Source organism: Myripristis murdjan, chromosome 2 (assembly GCF_902150065.1).
Source record: "Myripristis murdjan chromosome 2, fMyrMur1.1, whole genome shotgun sequence".
Taxonomy (NCBI): domain Eukaryota; kingdom Metazoa; phylum Chordata; class Actinopteri; order Holocentriformes; family Holocentridae; genus Myripristis; species Myripristis murdjan.
Genome location: NC_043981.1, coordinates 9826964 through 9848249, shown reverse-complemented (window position 1 = coordinate 9848249; position 21286 = coordinate 9826964). Strand labels below are relative to the sequence as shown.

General features: G+C 42.7%; 1 protein-coding gene across 1 annotated transcript in view; it reads left to right on the top strand.

The window, feature by feature from the left end:
* The window catches only part of LOC115371141 (dystrophin-like), a 251782-nt gene that overhangs the window by 183615 nt on the left and 46881 nt on the right, over positions 1 to 21286 (top strand). Inside the window, 11 exon segments of the mRNA XM_030068315.1 lie at positions 5 to 174; positions 1222 to 1339; positions 1587 to 1798; positions 2335 to 2489; positions 3229 to 3418; positions 8132 to 8304; positions 8780 to 8936; positions 10203 to 10314; positions 12726 to 12994; positions 14021 to 14167; positions 18213 to 18276. Of these exon segments, the coding sequence (XP_029924175.1) occupies positions 5 to 174; positions 1222 to 1339; positions 1587 to 1798; positions 2335 to 2489; positions 3229 to 3418; positions 8132 to 8304; positions 8780 to 8936; positions 10203 to 10314; positions 12726 to 12994; positions 14021 to 14167; positions 18213 to 18276 (1767 nt within the window).

The following is a 21286-nucleotide window of genomic DNA, read 5'->3' as shown; positions in this document are numbered from 1 at the left end:
CCAGCTGAGCAGCTGACAGGAAGCTCCCTGCCCGAATCCGCGGCGCTCGCTCAGTTCAACAAGTCCTGGGCCGAGCTCACTGATTGGCTGACCATGCTGGATCACATGGTGCAGAACAAGCAGGTGGTGGTGGCCGACCTGGACGACATCAACGACAACATCAGCAAGCTCAAGGTCAGGGTTCAAAGGGTCAAAAATGGGGGAAAACATAGAGCATTAACCCTCTGAACCCCAAGCAGTTTTGGGGCGTTTTCTGCTCCCCTCACATTTTGGCTCACTGTGGCCTTGTTTTTCACTGCAATTACAAGTGCTGCACCTCTATGGAAACAGCACAGCTGTGGCTATCACCTGAAGCCATTCAAAAATGTCTTTCACACAGTATGAAAGAGTTATAGTGCCATAAATAATAAAAAAATAAAAAAAGGCAAACTGATTTTTTTGGATAATTTATTTTATAAAAATCAAGAAAAACTGGAATAAATGTACAGAACATTTTTTCAGGTGCCCACAAGTGTCACTGATCCAGGAAAAAAAAAAGTAGGGCTTCACATGATGTATTTCCTGAAATATTAACATTTTTCCAACCTGTATAAACGTAGGCGTTTTTACTGCCTTGTGCCCTTCCATGTTACTACTGTTGCCTACACACTGAAATTCAGTGAATTTTTGTCACGCGACCTGAATCAATCAAGATGTCTCAGATTCGCTGAAGACCGCAGAATTTTCTGTTTTTTGAATGGTCTGGATTGAGTAAACGACTATTTTTTGGCGAATTGTTGAATGAAGCATGTATAATAAAATGATTCGAATGAAAAATCACTTTTTAGCCTTAGTTTCATCCTTTTTTCTACCGCTAAACCGAAGTCGGACATGTTGCATTCAGGGACCGTCGGAAAATTCAAATTCCGATGAAAAAATAGGTTTTTAAAGCTTCCAGCTATGATAAACGGTTGAATTTTGGCGATTTTTAAAAAAATACATTTCTATCACGCCGGCGGGTTTGGGGTTCACGGGGTTAAACTTGATTTCACTGAGGTAAACTGCTTAAGACCCTCTAAATTCAATAAATAAAATAATTACCTAATTTATTAGTTTGTCCTGGTGACTGAGTAGGATAAGGTGCACACCATGTGTTCACAGTGGTTAATGTGTTGCTTCAAAAGAACAATAATTAATCTGCCAGTCAAGGAATAAATCAAATTCGTTATTTGTTGTTGTCAGGCATCTCTGCAGGAGCTCGATCAGCGTCGCCCCCTGCTGGAGAAGCAAGTCACCGCCGCGCAGAACCTGAAGAACAAAACCAGCAACCAGGAGACCCGCAACGCCATCACTGAGCGCAGTACGCAATACACACACACACACATACAAAATAAAATCTCCAGGACAAACACGGCATTGAGAAACTACTACATATGGCTGAAGTTGCTTTGCTATTGAGAGGGTGATCAATACAACAGAGCTGGAGAGAGGAGGATCAATACCTGAAGACAAAAAAATGTCTTTGAGTCATAACTTTCAAAGACCCCTTAATGTCAAAAATATCATCAAAATCAATTGTTTGTGTTTCTGTCTTTCTGTCTTCATAGTCGACAGGCTGCAGACCCACTGGGAGGACTCGCAGACCAAACTCTCCGACAGGATGAAGCAGCTCCACAACATGCTGCAGGACTCCACCAACTGGCTGGACGCCAAGAAGGGGGTGGATCCTCTCATCAAACGGGCCAATGACAGGCTGGAGTCTTGGAGGGAGATCTCGTACACGGTGGACGCACTGAAAAAACAAAACGCTGAACTCAAGGTAGACAAGCACTGCACTGAGCACTCACATTTATTACAATCTGCTGGCACGGGTCACAGATTACTCTCGTCTTCATTAGATAAAAATGGCAAATGTTACCCAGTGCTGTGACCACAAAAACACAGCAATAATACTGTATAATCAGACAATTTCCGAAGAATTTCCATATTCTGAGATAGGTCTCGTCTTCATTCATATGCACCGTATAAAATGAATAAATGCATAAATGGGCAATTAAGTGTGTTGATGATGACTCAAAAGACATTTTTGAAAGGAAAACGCATTTAGGTAGAGAATGCACATGCTAAATTATGGGCATCTCCGAGCTAATGGTTGATAATGGATGAGAGTGGATAATGGGGAGGATGTCAGTGGCGATGTTGTGGTCACGATAATGAAATGAAAAGTCATTCTATAGATTTTAGGCGAACATGCATCACATCGCAATTTTAAAACCCCTCCTTCTCTCTGCCTGTTTTGATTCTTCATCCATCTCTTTATATGTCTCATTTTTGTCTACTTGCGTCCCCCTGCAGCTCTTTGTGAAGGAGCTGCATCAGTGGCAGAATCACGTGGATGAAACCAACGCGCTGGCCGACAAACTGCTTTCGCTGTACGTTAACGATGACACGCACAAGGTCACCCGGGTCAACGGTGAAATGAACACCACCTGGGCACACATCAACAAGCGGTGAGGACACACACACACACACACACACATATAGACAAACAGACACCTGTAAATTGACGTGCAAGTTTTGCAAGTAGCTAGACAAGCAATATGGCACGATCCCCTTGATTGTCCTGAAGGAAATAAGAAAGGAAAGCGTTCCCAAATTAGGTTATAGATCAACCTGACCTCGAAATGCTGGAGGAATGCCAAAGATGGAGAAAAGGTGTTGCTGATGCCTCTTACCCTTTGTTCACACTTTGAGCAACTTGATTGACGGGTTGCTCTTCTGATCAGTGGTGGTGCACAGTTGGATCATGTATTTGTCATTGCCATTGCGTCAAAACTGCCTCTCTTAAAGATACAGTGTGAAAACTTGCCCAGGGTCAATTTAAGGGATGTCCCTTTAGACTCAGCTGACAAACACATGGAATGAGCATGCAATGTAGTGACTGACTCTGCACGGTTCTCATTGTCATGCTCAACTCATTGATAAAAGAATATGCTTATGGAAAGTTGTGTTTCCTCACTTGAAAAGCTTGTTGACTGATTCTCCCAGGTTGCTCAGTAGGAAATGAATGAACATCAGGTGGCTTGTTGATCCTGTGTTTGCAGTGTGAATGCAGGGTTAGAGAGGTTGATCACCAATATTACCCATATAAGCCAGTGTGTCTATCAGTGGCCTTTCAAAGTGTCCTTGAACAAGACAATGGAATCGCTCTGGATAAGAGTATCAGCTGTTGTCTGCGTGTCATTCCAGTGTGTCAGACAGGGAAGCGGCGCTGGAAGCAGCTCTCAGGCTCCTGCAGCAGTTCTACCTGGACCTGGAGAAGTTCCTCAACTGGCTGACTGAGGCCGAGACAACCTGCAACGTTTTGATCGACGCCACCAACAAGGAGAGACTGCAGGAGCAGCCGGAGGCAGCCAAGAACCTGCTGGCCCAGTGGCAGGTACAGTAGCGTACACACACCTAGTATACACACTCACACTCCTGCTGGTAGTGCAGCATGCAGGGACACACACTACTCTCGTGTATCCCTTTCTCCAAGGCTAGGATCATATTTAATCTGCCATTTATTTGTGTAGCTGCAAACTGAGTTTTATGTGAGGATCTTGTGGCTCAGACTTGATGAAAGTGGATGTTGTGGTGTTCCGTTGTAATATGATGGCAGAAATTTTCCTTCACCATGGAAATGTTTTCATGGTGAAAACTTATGAGAGCAAGTAAAAAAAAAAAAAAAAAAAAAAAACAGAACAAAACAACATTGATTTTATCTTACTCATGCATAACCAATACATGCATAGAATCAAGCCATAAAGCCAATGCATGCAACAAGTTCTCTCATTTGAAATCATTGACCTTCCATTGGCGAATAATGGATTCAGTGCATTAATTGTGACCCTGGCCTGAGTCTTCTGGGAGTCTGCTGAACTTTACATTCAGTCGGCTTGACAGAGATTAGTCAGCGTCAAATTTATTGTCATTCCGGCTCATTAAAGTAATAATCCGCAACATTTGCAACAGAAATGTCCATTTTACTGGTCTCACATCACAGACTGATCTTGTATGAAAGTGTTTCAGCCCACAACCAGTTCATGTGGAAGGTCCTTTGGCACACTGGAAGTGATGTGTTTTCCATTTTCAGCAGCAGCAGCTTTGATTTGTTTGGCTGAACAGACAAAGAAAAGAGCGCCACCTGCAGACGCTCAAACCTAATCAGCAGAAAATCCAAGGAGAATGACATCGCAGTCCCGCCCACACTGTTTGATTGGCAGGTGATCTCTGGAAAGGCTCATAATAGCAATGAAGAAAATGATCAGCGCTTGAAAAGATGTAAATAATCTCGTCATGTTTTGGGACCCAGCAGACGTCTGTGTGCGACCATTTCCAGGTCCCGACCCAGAGTTTAGGACACATCGCCTTGTTTGACTCGCCGCCTCGGCTGGTATGGTTGGAATGTCGACTTGGCAGCATCGAGCGATCTCATTGGTCAGCCGTGGCGGGGCAGACAAAGCCGAAATCCCCCTACTGCATTGTGGGTGTTGAAGGGAAGGCTCTGTTCTTGGAGGGAACACATCGTGACCCTCGGTCCTCGCCCGGCGCCCACACACTTTCCGTCCAAACAGGGTGTGTGCATACATGTGCATACACACTTCGCGGTATACACGTACATGAAACACATGGGAACGCACAAACACACACACACACACACATGATCATGCATTATTTACATTTTGGAAAGGCATTTACACACACTCACTGAGACTATTTCTCTTCCTTTGTCTCATGTGCATACACTTCCTTTGCTCTCTCTCACACACATGCACACACACACACACGGCTCTCTGTCAGTACAACAGTGGTACTGTATGCAATGTAGAGATAGTCTTCTGTGTCTAATTATAATGGCGGAGTGCAACACGCTGTAGTGCGCACAGAGAGCACACACTCTACAATACGCCACGCAGATAACGTTTAATTGGAAAATGAGCACACTCATCAGTTTATGGACCCTTTCAAGTTCTCTCTCTCTTCCTCGCCCCCTCCGTCTTTCTAACTCCCTCTCCGACTTGCTCCCTACAAGCCCATCCTAACTCTCTCTGTCTCTCCGTCTCTCTCAGCTCTCCTCCCTACTGTCTTCATCTCTAAATCTCTTCCTCTCTTCATCAAATACACACACGGTACTGTGTGTGTGCGTGAGCGCGTGCGTACACACAGCGTGCGTATACGAGCACACCGGGAGCCAAGCTCGAGGGACTAAACGGAACAGAGGATGGCGTTTCTTCTTCTTGACGTCTAGCTCGGGATTCCAGAGCGAAGGCTGGAAGATGCTGCGCAGGAAGGTCTATCACGTTCAGGTCGGGAAAGACAATCAAGCCATACTCGCTCTTCTTTAATTGAGGCATTTCATCTCAAAATGAGTCATCTTCCTTTTGGGGAAAAAAAAGTGTCATCTGGTGTGAAAAATTGTTTGAAGGAATGAAAGTTATCAGCAAAGTTAGAAAATGTGAGAGTGGAGGGTGTAATCATCAGTTTTTGAGATGTGTGATGAACATGAGGTGACTGTTTTAGTCATTATGGAGCAGTTTGGTGTGAAACTCCTCAGCTTTCCACATCAAAAACACCAATTAGATACCGTGCCATTTTCAGGATTAACCAGCAGAGTCTGTTCACATTCCACGAGGAACAATAACAGCGCTCGCCATTTCAGGTCAAAAGGAAGAGCACGCAGCAGCTTTTTGCTCAAGTTGAAATCCAGGAACAGGGCCGGGATTGTCAAGCTGTTCAAAGCCTAAGTCGTGTAGGGATGAAAGGACACACACACAGACATACACAGAGGACACACACACACAGAGACATACACAGATGCATGTTTGAGCTGAAATTCCAACAACTTCATTAAACCTCCATTTAAGTCTCTGCTTTTGTCTTCTATATCTTCAATACTTCCTATTTGTTCAGTTCTTATCTGCGTCCTCTTCTTCTATTCTTCGCTGCAGTGACTCCATGTGTCCTAAGGGATCACTAAAGTTTCATGTAATCTGATCTCTCTTGGGACTGATACACTGTTCTCCTACATTAATACCAGACATAACATGCATTTGCTGCAATGTTTGAAGCGGAGGTAACGGTGAAATTTAAAGGAAAACCTTTCACACAAAATTCACACAAAAGCAGAAGTCCAACTTTAATCCAAATGACAGCATTTAGATTCAAGTAACTTTTGGCGCCGCTTTTCAAGGGAGATTTTCGAGCACTTTTTCTGGTATAGAGGGAAAAACCTGCTTGTTCATGCATGAAGGCTGGTGCATTTTGAAATCACACAATAGGTTCTGACGCCTTTTCATGGGTGCTACAGTGGATTCATACAACTTTCAGCCACACAAGGACCATAGAAGGCCTTGTCATCTTCCAGTTTTCTGTAGATAATAAAAGAAAGAAAAGGTGCCAGATTGGTGTTACCAAGCTGAAATAGCCGTCAAAGTTAAGACCCCATGTTTCTGAATCTAAACCTGACAAAGCTTTCTGTCATGTTATATCTCAGCTGCTCTCTTCATACCTGAGAGATTGGAGAATGGTTCACCCCTCAAAAAATGATTAGCACAAAGAAAGAAAGAAAATGAAACCTACAAGGTTTTGGAGGCGGAAAAGTAAATCCCACTCTGAAAAGAGAGGTTCCCATTTTATATTTTTGAAGGAACAACCCAAGCACACAACATCAAATCCTGTCAATTGTGTCTAATTGAACCCAACATGACACGCTTTCTGTTAGTGGTAATGAAAGCATGTGCACCGTGTTAGCCTATTTACACAGCAGTAAGGGACTCTTTAAGGCGCTGGTAGAAGTAGAAATAAACCACAAATACACTCTGGGAAAAGTACTCAAGTGTTACTTAGGCACAGTGTTACAGGAAAGATGCAAATACACCACGGCAGTGTAAGAGGAAATAAAGTGGGAATACACTCTCCTATTGGCAAAGTGTGCAGTGACCCTCTCAAACCGGAGCAGACTTATTTGATTTCTTTCAAAAACATGGGAAACAGGCAAAGAGCAAGTAAACAAGAAATGACCCCAAAATTAACAAAAGGAGAAAAAAAAGAAACAACAAAGAATTGGAAATAAAAAAAAAAAATGTAATTCTAATAATTATAAATATAATTTTCTGGACATTTTCTCCCAGTTTTTTTGATTGGAGAATTTTCTAATAATTTTCTCTCTCTTTCTCTTTCTCTCTCGTTTTGTTTTTATAGCTGATTTCCAGGTCCTTTTCTTGTGACCTTTTACTAATTTCTTGCAAAAAATTTGCATCAATTCTTGGTACGTCGCTCATTGCCTTTTTCCCCATGTTTTTGAAAGAAAGCCAAGCCTCAAAAGCCAAGTTTTAAAGGGTTAAAATATTATTCAGATACAGCAGAAGAAGTGGCCATGGTTTGATCAATCATATTTGCTAAGGATTTCTCCAAGAGGATTGAGATAAACTGACTCACTCTATTTCTCTGCCTGAGTGGTGGTATGTTGTTACAGTGCACTGGAGATCTGGTAAGACTCAGGTAAAAGTAAAAGTCTCCCTTATTAAATAATTTACTATTAGAGGGTTTGAAGTCCAGCTTGTTACTGTGTGCTTGCTGAGCTGCTGATGCACGTTTTGCTCCATTCCTTAGAGGAAGTGTCCAGAAAAATCAAAAGCCTTTTGTTCTCCCAGAAGTTATAGATAAGGATTTGTCAAGTTCTGGTTTTGTTCTGTCTGATCAGGAAAGTTCACCAAGTTCAATAAAAGATTGTCTGTGGGATGAATGTGGAATAAATACACGGAGGAAAACGTACACAGTGGCTTGACATTTCAGTGCTCAAAGGGTTTCATCTTCAATGCATTAACCTCGATGGGCTTAACTAAAGTTGCTGTCCACTCCTGATGGTTGCTGCTTTCAGACGGTAAATCACTCTCAAATCTCGATGCCATTACCGAACACTCAAGCCGTGCAGTTTAAAAAAAAACAAAACAAAACTGTGAATTCCTGAAAAATGGCTGCTATTACCAAGACAGTGAAGTGCATGCTTCACTAGGATGCTCTCAGTAATTTACTGCTACTTGCGTTTTCATTCTGTTTCTGTGTCTCACTCTGTGTGTGTGTGTGTGTGTGTGTGTGTGTGTGCCTCCAGGACCTGCAGGCGGAGATCGACGGCCACACGGAGCTGTACCACTCCCTGGACGAGAACGGCCAGAGGATCCTGGCCTCGCTGGGCGACTCGGAGGACGCCACGCTGCTGCGGCGGCGCCTGGACAACATGGGCCAGCGCTGGAACGACCTGCGCAACAAGACCATCGGCATGAGGTGAGCCGGGACGGGAAGGCGAGGCCGCGGCTCTCCGCTCATCACTGAAGTCCTGGAGTATCACAGAGTGGAGGCAGGGAAGTGAAAGTCAGGGAATGCGATTGACTCTTGGGGCACATCACTGAATTTTACATTTGGGGTCACCTTGCAGGAAGATAAATAGGAACAGTGGGAAGCTTGCTTTAAGAGAACAGATCAAAATAGAGCAGAACTCAACAAAACAAGACAGAATGGAGTACCTGCAACAGATATTCTTGGTAATGTGGAAGTATTTGAGATGAATCTCATCTGCACCCAAACAGGGAGATGCTCTGACAAAAACAAGTGAAATTATTTGATTAAAAAGTGACACATTAGTTCATGCTTTGCCAGCTTCACCCCGCTCTTCCCTGTGTACCAGTAGATTCAGTCTGAGATTACATTGTATGTCTGTGTGTGTGTGTGTGTGTGTGTGTGTTTGTGTGTCTTTCTCTAGGGCCCACCTGGACTCAGAGATGGCCCCATGGAAGAGGCTCCACATGTCCCTGCAGGAGCTCCTCAACTGGCTGAGACTGAAGAGTCAGCAGCTGCAGCAGGAGCCTCCTGTAGGGGGCGACGTGCCCACCGTGCAGGCCCAACTGGACACACACAGGGTAGGAAACACACATACACACACACACACACACACACACACAGAATACACAGGGTAGGAAATACATGGACAGAGTAGCAGTGATGTACTGTCAATTGGACAAATCTTTCTACCACATGGAACCTAAAGTTTTGTGTTTTTTTTTTGTTTTGTTTTTTTTTATTATTATTATTATAATTATGACCAGAAATGTTCCTCAAAATTATGATGCACTTATGATGCAGAGTTGTTGCTGGAGGTACGTTTGCACTAAAATTGTAGGAATTTGTAAAAAGAAAAAAATACAAACAGAGGAAAACATCATTAAAGACTTTCATAAGACTTTGTTTTTTTATAACCTCCCGCTGAAAATAGTCATTTATAGTCTAATTACTTCCTGTGGTAATAATCACGATACTTATCACAGAAACTGCAGGAAATATTTTAGTGCCATCCTTCTTATTTCTAATCAGGTGAAAATGGAAGATGAAAAATGGAGAATATAATGAAAATGATGAAGTGCAGGTAATTTTATGTCTCAGCTGCAGATGAAGGATTGGATGGTTTTCTGTGGGCTGAGAGAATTCTGCCATCCATGGGTTCACTTCCAAAATCCCACTGGAGCAGCTCAAAAAATGTCTGACGGCCAATCCGAACACAATGCTGCTTTTCTTAACTCTTGCAAAAACAGACTTTTGAGATATGAGGTTTCCACCCAACAGCGATTATGAAACTGTAATCATTGTTGGCTGTAGTTTAACAAAACCAGGGCAGAAACAGCTTGTTGCTGTATGAATTGCTCCCCTATACACACTCCTCTGAAAGTGTAACCACCAGCCACAATCGCAATCACTGTGTTGCTTTTTCATGCAGGGAAAAAAAAATGTGGCAATTTTGCAGAATTGCAAGTTCCCACAATTATTGTCGCTACCGGCTGAAATTGCACTATTCATTTGAATTCCAGTTCTCTTGAGGGATTTCATTACGTGGCATTTGCTGGAGAATTTATCCCAAAGGGCCTTGAGCAGACAGTCGTGGTGTGTGAGTGGCCAACAAGCTCGAGGAACTGTTCCTCTGACCTTGGCCGTGTTAGTGAACGCCACGGAGTAAATTCAACTTTCCCTTCACCTGCAACCTTTTCAAAATGTCTTTTAAAAATTAATCAAGGGATGCTCTTACGTTAGGGGAGATTTATTCATCTGCAGGAAGATAAAATGTGTAAACTTGTTTTATGTGCTTGTGTGTGTGTGTGTGTGTGTGTGTGTGTGTGTGTGTGTGTGTGTCACAGGGCTTCAGGAGGGAGCTCAGGGCTAAGGAGCCGGTGGTGACCAGAGCGCTGGATGATGTCAGTGTCTTCTTGTCTGAACTACCCAGAGAAACACCGTCACCTGAACAGAGAGGTAACACACACACACACACACACACACCTTGCACATCATCATCATCATCACACCTTTATTTAATCAGGCATGGCCTTTGAGAGCAAGTTCTGTATTTCGAGGACACACACTCTGGATACACAAAGCACAACATAATAGAAAAGTACATAAAAAACAATAGAATGTAATAATAAGCAATAAACCAAAGCTATAAAGCATACTGATAAATAACAACAGTAAAATAAAACAATAAAGACAATGGAATTATTAGCAGAGGCACAAACACTCATGTTGCAAAGAAATTAAGAAATTTAAATTGTGCAAAAGAGATTCACCTGTCCAGTGTTAGCAGAAACAAAATATACATGTGACATTCAATATGGAGAGAAAATAAAGTTTTTCTAACTTTGAAGCTACTTAAGGGGAATTTTCTGCATATTCCGCGTATCTCATCCACCATCGTTCTCACATTCCCCTTTATCACTTTAAAAAAAATGACTTTCTTTTCATGTTTGGCATGCGGTTTGGATTTTAGAGTATTAATGTGTGAACTCAAACACAACGGAAATACTGTGTTTTCCCAAAAAAGAACATGCCGCTTTCAGCACACCATGTCCTTGACATTTAAAATGCAGGAACATGAATGTGACTACAGGAAATACCTCACTCTTAGTGTTAGTGACATTTTCTGCCGGAGCGGCTTCACGATCATCAGCTGTGCATGAAGGGAAAAACATGTTGTTGTTATGTATGAAGTGCAAGGTAATTAAAACTGGCTACACTTATAGTAGTTTTGTCTCTACTGTGAGTCACACAGTGAACTCTGGAGCAGTAGTAACAGCCTGGTAACACGCATCTGCGTTGCTCTTGTCAACACACACACGCACACACACACACACACACATATACCGGTGCCCTCTGCACCATGGCAACAAGCCGGTCACCAGGTCTGCAGAAAACAGCTGAACTTTAGCTGTAGTCTGTTAAACCCATTGAACTCCACAGGTTTGTTGCTGTCAGCCCCCACGCACACACACACACACACACGCGCGCTCACACACCTGCAGTGCAGAGAGACAGAACGAAAAGGGTGAACTCCAGCAGTTCATTACTGTTGACTTCAAAAACCACGCTGAGGGAAAGAAGCACTTACTCGCTCTTAGTGAGCCGCTCTGTCTCGCCGATTTGACCTTGGAATTGACAGTAATTTGGGACGTTTAAGCACTTAAAAGCAGAACTGACACAGCGCACAGCGTGGCATTTCACACGGTTTAAATTCCGTCAATGTTGCTAAAAAACCTCGTCTCTTCCAAACAACTTGAGTGGTTTGACATATAAGAGAGACAATCTCTCAGGAGCGGATCTTCATTGTCGTAGCTATGAGGTTTTAGATGGGGAGCGTGCTTCCGATGACAGTCAAATTGCCACATCAAATCACCTCTGAGCAGATACTGTATATACCGCAGCAGGGCTTAAAAGTCTTACCAGTCAAAGAAATGAAAAGTACGACGAGATACCGAAAGATGCTGCGGTGGCTTAAAACTTGCAGCGTAAAAATGTTGCAAATGCCATTTATCAAACCCCGGCTCCACGCTCTCTGATGTTTTCCCAAAAGAAATGCTGTTTGTCAGGCTGGCAAGGCGGTGGTCAGCAGAAACAGGACTGCAGGATCAGTTCGAACAAGTGCTAGCCCTCTAATGATTTATCAGTCATGTAATGAGAGCTCCGTCTTATTAGGAGAGCCATTTTCATGCTGAGATTTTAAGTAGGATTTAAGTCAGTCAGCTCAGCAACATTTGCTGCAAAAATTTCCATCTTAACAAGTCATTTAGTCTTATTTTCAGTCTTAAAAATATTGGTTTTCTTCAAATAAGGGAAAAAAGTAGAGTGAGTGTTTCCAATGCTAATCAACTTGTTTCAAGACTTTTCTTGAATCAAGTGTAATTTTCTTGACCCTAGTGGGCCGATTAGCCTTATTCCGCCTGGTTTCTGCATATTTATATGTTGCATTGTAGACAAGGGTGTTTTTATCGCAAGACTAAATATGAAACCAAATGACTCGTGACTATAGAAAGAAAAAGCGGTCAAAGAACTGGGGAAGGGAGAACAGTGGGATTAAACTTAAAATCAGATGAATTACATGTTTTTTTTTTTCTATTTTGATTGGATTGTATGCTACTGGCTGTTGTCCAGAGGCATTCTCGAAATAACATTGTGTTCCAAGAATACCAGAGAATGGGCACAGGGTTGTTAGATTTTGAGATTGTGTTGGACAACGGATTGTGAGAGTGGAGAAAGCAATTTATTCCTGCTACTACTATTTTTGTTCTTTTTCTATCATATCCTAGTCCCATCTCTCAAAGAGTTTTCAGGAATAAAAAATAAAAATTGGCCTCCTTTCTCCTCCGTCTTCTTCCCCCGATGCTCCCCAGATATCAGTCCGGAGGAGCGTGCTCAGAACGTGGGGCGAGTCCTGCGCAAGGAGGCCGACGACGTCACGACCAGATGGGAGCAGCTCAACAGCGACTCGGCCGCCTGGCAGAGGAGGCTGGAGCTGGCTCTGGACCGGCTGATGGAGCTGCAGGAGGCGGAGGACCTGCTGGACGGCCAGCTGAGGCAGGCCGAGATGGTGAAGGAGGCGTGGGAACCCGTGGGAGACCTGCTGATCGACTCGCTGCCAGAGCACATCGACAGAGTCAAGGTCAGGCCTGCTGCTGCTCACCTCAGAGTGCAAAAAGTCTCAGGGTCGGAGGGGTATTTCTAAGGAGTGTGAATTGGGGGCGGATACAGTTTGGCGGTGCTCTTCTGCAGGAAATAGTTCCCAACCAAACTCTTGTCTCCCGTGGGCTATGTTTGGTGTCTGTGTCATTGTTTTTGGAAAAAGCTGTTTTCACACGCACATTTCTAATGGTTCAATATCCACAAATGAATACCCATCCAGCCCCATTGCTCTAAGTGATGATTTCATTAATTTATGGCAATTATTCGAATGCCTCAAAACTAACGCGATAAGGATTTATTGACGTTAAAATGCTGCATGAAGCACCTGTAAATCCATGTAATCCAGTCGTAGCACTGGCAGAGATCCTTTGTCCGTCATCTATCATGCAGTAGTGCTCACAGCAGAGCAAACACACTCTGCATGTCTCATCCATTAGTGTTACACTGCTTTCCACTTTGGGGGTCCCTCACCTTGCATTTATCCCGCTTTCACGTGTCACGGGTTTCCCACACAACTCCTCTGGGGGTGGAGCATTAGCACATGTAGCAGGCTCAGTATAAAAAAGGAACACATATGATGGATGACTGTCTGGCTGTGACACAGTTACTGTCTGCAGGTTTTTAAAATGCCTTAAAATGTCTTAAATTCAATTTTATACATTTTACGACTGAAAGGTCATTCAGTTGAATATATTTAATTTAAATTATTTCTTTTTGTCAAAATGAGTCAAGGTCTTTAAAACATTTCTGATGTGATAGACCTATTGAATCTAACCCTAATGCCTAATGCTGCATTTATACTTACTTGCTTACTTGTTGGGAAAATGCGTCTTATAGATGAATCCAACTCACTTTATACTCACCTGTCATGAGTATAAGAAAACTTACCTGTTTCAAGTCCTGTGGAAAAAAGTCTTCTATTCCTACCTAAAACTGTGTGTGTGTGTGTGTGTGTGTGTGTGTGTGTGTGTGTGTGTGTGTGTGTGTGTGCGCGCATGCCTCACAGGAGTTCCAGGAAGAGATCGCTCCCATCAAAGATGATGTAACTCACATGAACCAGTTGGCGTCCACTTTCGACCCGGCTGACATCCAGCTGTCGCCTAGCAACTTGGAACGTATCGAAGACCTCAACACACGCTGGAGGCTGCTGCAGGTACGTGCACACACACATACACACACACACACACACACACAAGATTGCAAGTATGGATACTTAGACACACCACTACAAACAAATGCATATATGCACACATCAAACCGAGTCGCAGTATATATGTCAGCGCAGATTATTATTGTTTTTTTTTTTTTACATATGGAAGGGTACATGTTAATAGATACACTCTGAAAATGCATCCAAATCAAATTTCCATGTCTCAAATTAAAGTCACAGCTTAAGTTCTGTGAACGCATGACGAAGTCACGGACCGCAAGTCTCTGAACCTGTCTGGTGGTCGATCGCCACCTAGCGATTCAAAACAGATTGTCACACAGTAGAACACACTCTGGGAGCAGCAGCAAGGGATTTTGCTTTTGCCCAGATCGCATGAGATGTTCCAGGTAGAGAAAAAAACAAACTGCAGAATACTCCAAATACTTTAAACTCGCTGAAAATATTCCCATACCTGCTCTGAATATGAAACAATTGGCCAGATCTATTATTACCTTCATAACTATTACAAGAGAATGATTGCAGCTTCTTGAATCTGCCACTGCAGCTTTTCAAAAACCTTCTGCATGTCAAATGTTGCATCTGCACGCACTCAGTTTTGCTCAAGTAGTTGCAAATGTACAAATCTGATTTGTGACTTCGCTTGTGTCATCTCCACAGAAAGTTTGTAACATTTTGAGTATCTGAGCCTCTAAAATGTCTTCCCAATGTGCTTATGATGCATTATTATGCCTCATTAGTAGCACATCAAATACACTGAAGCCACTGAAGGACTTTTCAGGTTAGCTTACAGTCCATCAGGTGTAGAAGGGAGTGTGTGTGTGAGTGTGTATGTGTGTATGCATCAAGGTCTTTGCATATGCACTACTCGATGGAAATGCTGTTGAAAGAACTACACATACACACACACACACACACACACATGCTATGTGTCGGTGATCAGAGAGAGCGCAGGGTGCTCTTCTATCAATCTCAATAAACATTGTGGCAGCCATGCTGGAAGTCAGACAGTGATGGTTACCGGGGGTGACAGATAGAGCCAATCAGCTGCCAGGAAGTGCAACTAATGTCGAGGCGTCCTGGGTGGAGACGGGCGCCACGGTGACACCACGGTGACGGGACCAGACGGCCGGTCTCTCTGAAGTTAGCACCTGACCAGATGCTTACACACACACACACACACACACACACACATACACTCATGTCTTTGTCTCATATTGAAAGTAAGAAAATCAGTCTCATCAGTGTGCATAGATACATAGATAGATAGATAGATAGATAGATAGATAGATGTGTGTTTTTAGCATTGAAGTAGATATTCTCAGTGCTTAAACTTACACTCATTGCACATTTGGTGCACACGGACAAAATAGCAGATCATTTGTAGTGAAACAAAAACAAAAGTGGTTAAATTATGGTTGTATTGAAGGGTGTATTTGCATCGAGACAGCCCATATGAAACTGTACTTTTTTTTTTTTTATGAAGGGAGGAAAATTCCATTTGGATCCAAAAGAGAAATGCGTTGCCAGTTTTCAAAAAGTTAGTTTCCTTTGAAAGTGCAGGTGGTTTATTGAAAACAACATGATTACCTGGGAAATTTGGCACCACTGTTTAATATAGGGTAGCGGAAAATGTGTGTGTGTGTGTGTGTGTGCTTGTATTCATGTGTCTACACATTCATTTGACTGTGTGTGTATGTGCATCCTTGTTTGTGCTTTTGTTGTTTGTATGTGTGTGTGCGCACACCTGTGCATCCATTTGTGGGTTTGTGCTTGTTTTTGATGCTTTTGTCTTTTGTGTGTGTGTGTGTGTGTGTGTGTGTGTCTGCTGTACCTGCACATTCAAATCACTTCAGGTAGTTCAGGGCATTCTTTTGTGTCAGAAAGGTCAAAGCTGATTGGTTGGGGACACGGCGCTCTCTGGGTAATTACGACAAATACCCCCCTCAACAATCCCACTCCTCTCGTTTGTACGACTCTAATTAGGTTACCGTGGATACCAAGAAAAACAACTCAGGCAGGAATGGAGTGGGTGAGGTGGACTCCAAGGTAATTTCACCATTTGGTATCATGTCTCATGGGAAAACGAGAAAAAAAAAATGAGAAAGAGATTGGTCATCGCTTTCTCATCTCCATCGTCATCTATCATTTCATGCCATGAGTTGCCATGTGTTGTGGATGTCTGTCCCCTCAGACTAGATAATAACTCATCCCAGTCACTCAGGCCAAATATGTCTACCAAAGGAATTCGAGAAGGAATTCATTCCCTGAACGACAATCTCTTCCTAATCACTGTTCGCCAAAACCCAGCGTGCCGTCTGGCGCTGCGTTTGTCGCCTGGGAGCATCAGATCGCTCACCGCTGTTTTCAGGAATTAGCAATTAAAGCTGCACAGGGCTCCGCTGCCACCAGACCCCCTTCACGCCTGCTGGCATCATCTTCGTTTCCATCCGCGTGTGCTGATATGAATTTTGACACATCGAATTAGAAAGTTTGAATGGAAGAAACAAATTGTGATCAAGTCTCCTCAGCGCCGCCAAACAGGTTGTACACTCAGTTTGAGCCGCAAAAGTAATTTTTTTTTTGTGGGTTGAGAAAGAAATATTGTAATGAACACCAATGGAAATGCATTTCTTGAGTAAATAATTACAGAAACACTGTTGGTTGATACAAAAAAAAAAAAAATTGCATTTCCAAATTGTCAGATTTCGGGAATTATGAAAAACAGCGTTGACCACCATACATTTCGCCCAATGTGTTTTGAGAAGGTTTTATAAAGTCAAGCATTGCTGAATTTTCTCAGCTCACTTAGGAGAATGTAATCCCGTTCCCAGGCTTTCTCATGTGTACAAATTAAAAAGCCTGGAGGAAGGTCTGTGATTAGTGTGGAAAACAGAAGGGAGCTCGTAAAAGACCCACCCACTGTCCTCTCATTGGTCTCTCGGGTTGTCTCTCCAAATTTGAACAGGAAAGTGCAACTCCTTAATCATCCCAAGCCTCATCAGTAGCATGAAGAGCTCTTTATTTTTCCAACCAAAGAGACGTCCCTTAATTGAATTTAATACATGAAAATAATCAATTGGACCAAGTCATGAATCATCAGTTGGAGTTAAGAAGTTTTGACATGGCAGCAGTGATATTTTAATTGATAGTTTATATGGTGCAACACAAAATCAGAGTGAAAGTTTAGATTAGGATCGACACCAAGCGACAAGTAAGCGGCCCGGGTGGGAATGAGTGTGTGAGCCACCGCACTGCTTCGCCCACAGCCTTGCTGACGTGCCACAATTTTCCACAATCCCCCCTCCAGCTAGATAACTCCATTCAAACTCAACGGAGGCTCGCAGGAGACGACATCCTCCCTAATTCACCCGCTACAAATTTGATTATCCCTTTCACGCTTGTCTTTGTCTCCGTTCCCCTCCCTTCCTCTCGCCGTGCATCTCCCGCTCTCTCTCTCTCTTCCACCGCCGTGCTACATCGTGTGTCGCCTTTTTCATCGATGCCCGTGCAGACACGCGAGCGCACACGGGCATCATCATCCCCCCCGTGTTATCGTGTCATCACAGCAACTGATTGCACCGAGCTTGTATAAATGTCTCTCTTTCTATCTGCAAAAAAATCACCATCTCAACATGCCATTTTGTCTTATATTTAATGTTAAAACCCCTTTTTTTCTTCAAACAAGTTTAAAAAAAATCTTCCAATAAGATAAATCCCACTTTCATCCAACTGTTTACACATTTTTCTTGAGTCAAGTGTCATTGTCTTGATACTAGTGGGCGGATCTGCCTTGTTTCAACATATTGTATTTATACTTGTTCCCAAAAAAAAAAAATCCTGAAACAAATGAAACTGCTTTGGAAACAAGTGGGATTATCTCCTCCCACTGGTAGATTGTGTTCACTTGTTTGAAGAAAAAGCAACATTTTAAAACAGAGTACGAGACAAAATGATGGAGATTTTGTGAGTCTTTTCTCTTTCTTTTCCTTTTGTCTGTTCAGTGAATTTCTCTCTGTTTTTCTGTCAGGTCTCCATCAAAGAGCATCTGAAGCAACTGACCGACGCTCACAGGGACTTTGGCCTTCAGCAAGGTGACTCTCTCTCTCTCTCTCTCTCTTCCTCTCTCTCTCTCTCTCTCTCTCACACAACACACACACACACCATATGTGTCAACAGCTCACAAGATCCTCTAGAGGTGAGAAGTGGTTGTGTGGGAGAGATGTAGGCTACATATCATGTGAAAGAGAGAGAGAGAGAGGTGGACACTTACACACTCACTGACTCAATAAGGGGTGTGTTTCTTTTTATGTGTGTGTGTGTGTGTGTGTGTGTGTGTGAGAGAGAGAGAGTGGGCAATGTGACACACACCGTATGACTGTCACCAGGCCACAAGATAACTCTCAAGAAGTGATAAGAGAGTGACAGAAAGAGAGAGAGAGAGAGAGTGTGTGTGTGTGTGTGTGTGTGTGTGTGTGAAGCCAAACGTGTATGTTCATTGAACCCCCGGCTGCCCTATTGATCTGTTTGTCCAGCTTGTTTTTTGTTGTTTTATTGCTGAATCCCAATATGACCCCGACTCTTAACCCCATATTTGATTCATATGAGAGTCCGTATGAATATCCAAGTCTGACATTGATCGTGGAATTGATCGTGAAGAAGAGGAGGAGATATAAACATGGCGACCCGGGTGATGGATACCTCCAGCCTCTTCAAAGCATCCAACCTAACACTTTAAAAAAAAAAAAAAACAAAAAAAAAAAAACAGCTGGTCGTGATGTATCTTGCATTCCTGTTTGGTGGTGTATTTGAGGCAACATCTGCACAGATAAGGGTGTTTCTCAAAAGTCACCTTTACTTCTTGCTACTCACTGCTACTCCGTCCACATGGGAGTGTTTTCGTGCACTAATCCAAGAACACAGAAACCCAAGCCTTCGCTGTATCAACATGAGGAATGACTGGAGTGGTCTGTTGACATTACTGAGGTGTAAATGCAAATGCAGACACAGTTCAGAAATCCTAATAATGTCCAAAACTGTGCACGAAATAAAGCTGGATGACATCAACCAGTTGTTCATATGGATAAATGGTGATGTAGAGCTCCTAGTGAAAGTTACAAATGAATATAAATTCTTGGATGTGACTGCAGCTGAGCATGTGCAAAAAAGCAAAGAGGCCGAGGAAACGTCACTGTCAAAATTGTACCATTTTTACAGCCCGCACGGCAAATGGACAGTGGGCATTTTCAAAAAAAAAAAAAAAAATCCCACTCTTGGGAGCATTTTCCAAGAAGTTGCATTTTCAGTGAGCAAAAAACACCGTTTTGTGTGGACAGGAGGCCAAAAGAAAAAGTTGTTGTCATGGCCTTGTGGATTTGTTCTTATCCCCACTGACAGCTGGCAGGGGGAATAAGACTGTCAGGTTGAGATATTTCCAGTGCAGCTGCAATTGAGTTTGATAGCAGAAACATCAACAGTAAAAGTTTTGGTGTCAGTCCCTCACAATCAAAAAGCAGTTCTTTTCGACTCACCGTTTTGCACCGATATTGAACAGTCGTACTGGGAGAAATCCATCATAGAAGAGACAGAGAGGCCAACTGTGGCCTCAGTATACCAGGATGCAATGCAGCCGCCACACATTCTGCGTTTTGCCTCACTTTTCTACAAGGATTACTTTAGTTTTAGTTTAAGTTTATGCTTCTTTTCTGGGGATTATCCGGGCAAATCTGGAAAATGTAGGAAGTAGGCACGGCAGGTTGAGGGAAAGGGTAAATTACACATGATCACACAATAATGAGGAACCGAGGATGGATTTTCCCTGTAAGGATGCAAACCCGCCTGAAAGGTCTCTGCTTTTCCTTGTTATTTCCCGTCAAAATGACACGCCGTCGCCTATTTCAAAAGGCGCTTAGAACTGAAGAACATTGTTTTAATACTTTCACTTTGACATGTTTCAACTTTTTAACAAAAGAGCGCCATGCTTCAAACAGCCGAGTCTGGCTTCACCTGCAGAGTAATAAAGCGCTTGAAGAGAAGCGATAAGGGACCACAGAAAACATGGGAGAAGCGAGGAAAACAGAGGAACCACAAAGGGCTCGTGAAAACGTCGCTCGACAAAAGCGACAAAGGAAATGAAAGAAACAAAAAAATCAAAAACAGGAAATTCAAGATGACAAGACACAAAAGCTTGAGAGACAATAAATGGCAACAAAATGCAAGATGGTGGCAAACAGCTGGTCGGTGATAAAATGCATAAGAAGAAAGCAAAAATAAGATACATTTTTAAAAAAAGAAAACTCACATTCATGTGCATACAAATGTTCAATGGACTCATCTGTCTGGGTAATGGCCCAATCACAAACATACTAGGGCTTGATGACAGAGGGAATTGGGCTATGATGATGATGATGATGATGATGAGGGTTGTGATGATGGTGTTCATAATGTGACAGTGAGAACGCTGATCTTGCATAGCGTTCCATTGTGCTGATATACAGTATGCATTATGGTAATTTGTCTCATGATGCATCTCTCTGTTTTTAACTGCAGCAAATTTTCGCCCGTGGGGGACAATAAAGTTTATACAGTGGGTAGTTTCAGCCAAGCAATCTGATTGGTCAGAGATGCAATCCAACTGTGCTGATAATTCCCATAAAGCACAGCATGCTTTAATGGTTGGTATGCCAGCTCTTGTGGGCATAATAAGGGAGCTAATTAGCAATGTTTTCCTGTTTTCTCTTGTTTTTATATTACTTTGAAGAAAACTTTTCAGTCACACGTGTGTCGGTTGTATAAAAGCCATAAAACCTCGGGGGTGTTTATCCCTGTGCCTGTGGCTATGACAGTAATACAACAGGTATGAAACTCCCTCTGGTATTAGTGCGAGATTATTAATTAAAGCCATCAATGAATTAATTACCCAGTCAATGAAATCTTTTTTTTTTTTTTTTTTTTACTTCAACAGTTGTTACAGTTGCCTTTGCACCTGATTTCTTCATGATTACTCCATAGAGTCTAGGAATGTTTCTATGTAAAGTGCAGGATGTCCCTGTCATGACCATTTAGTGTTAAAAAAATATGGTTTGCAAACAGTTTAATCATTTG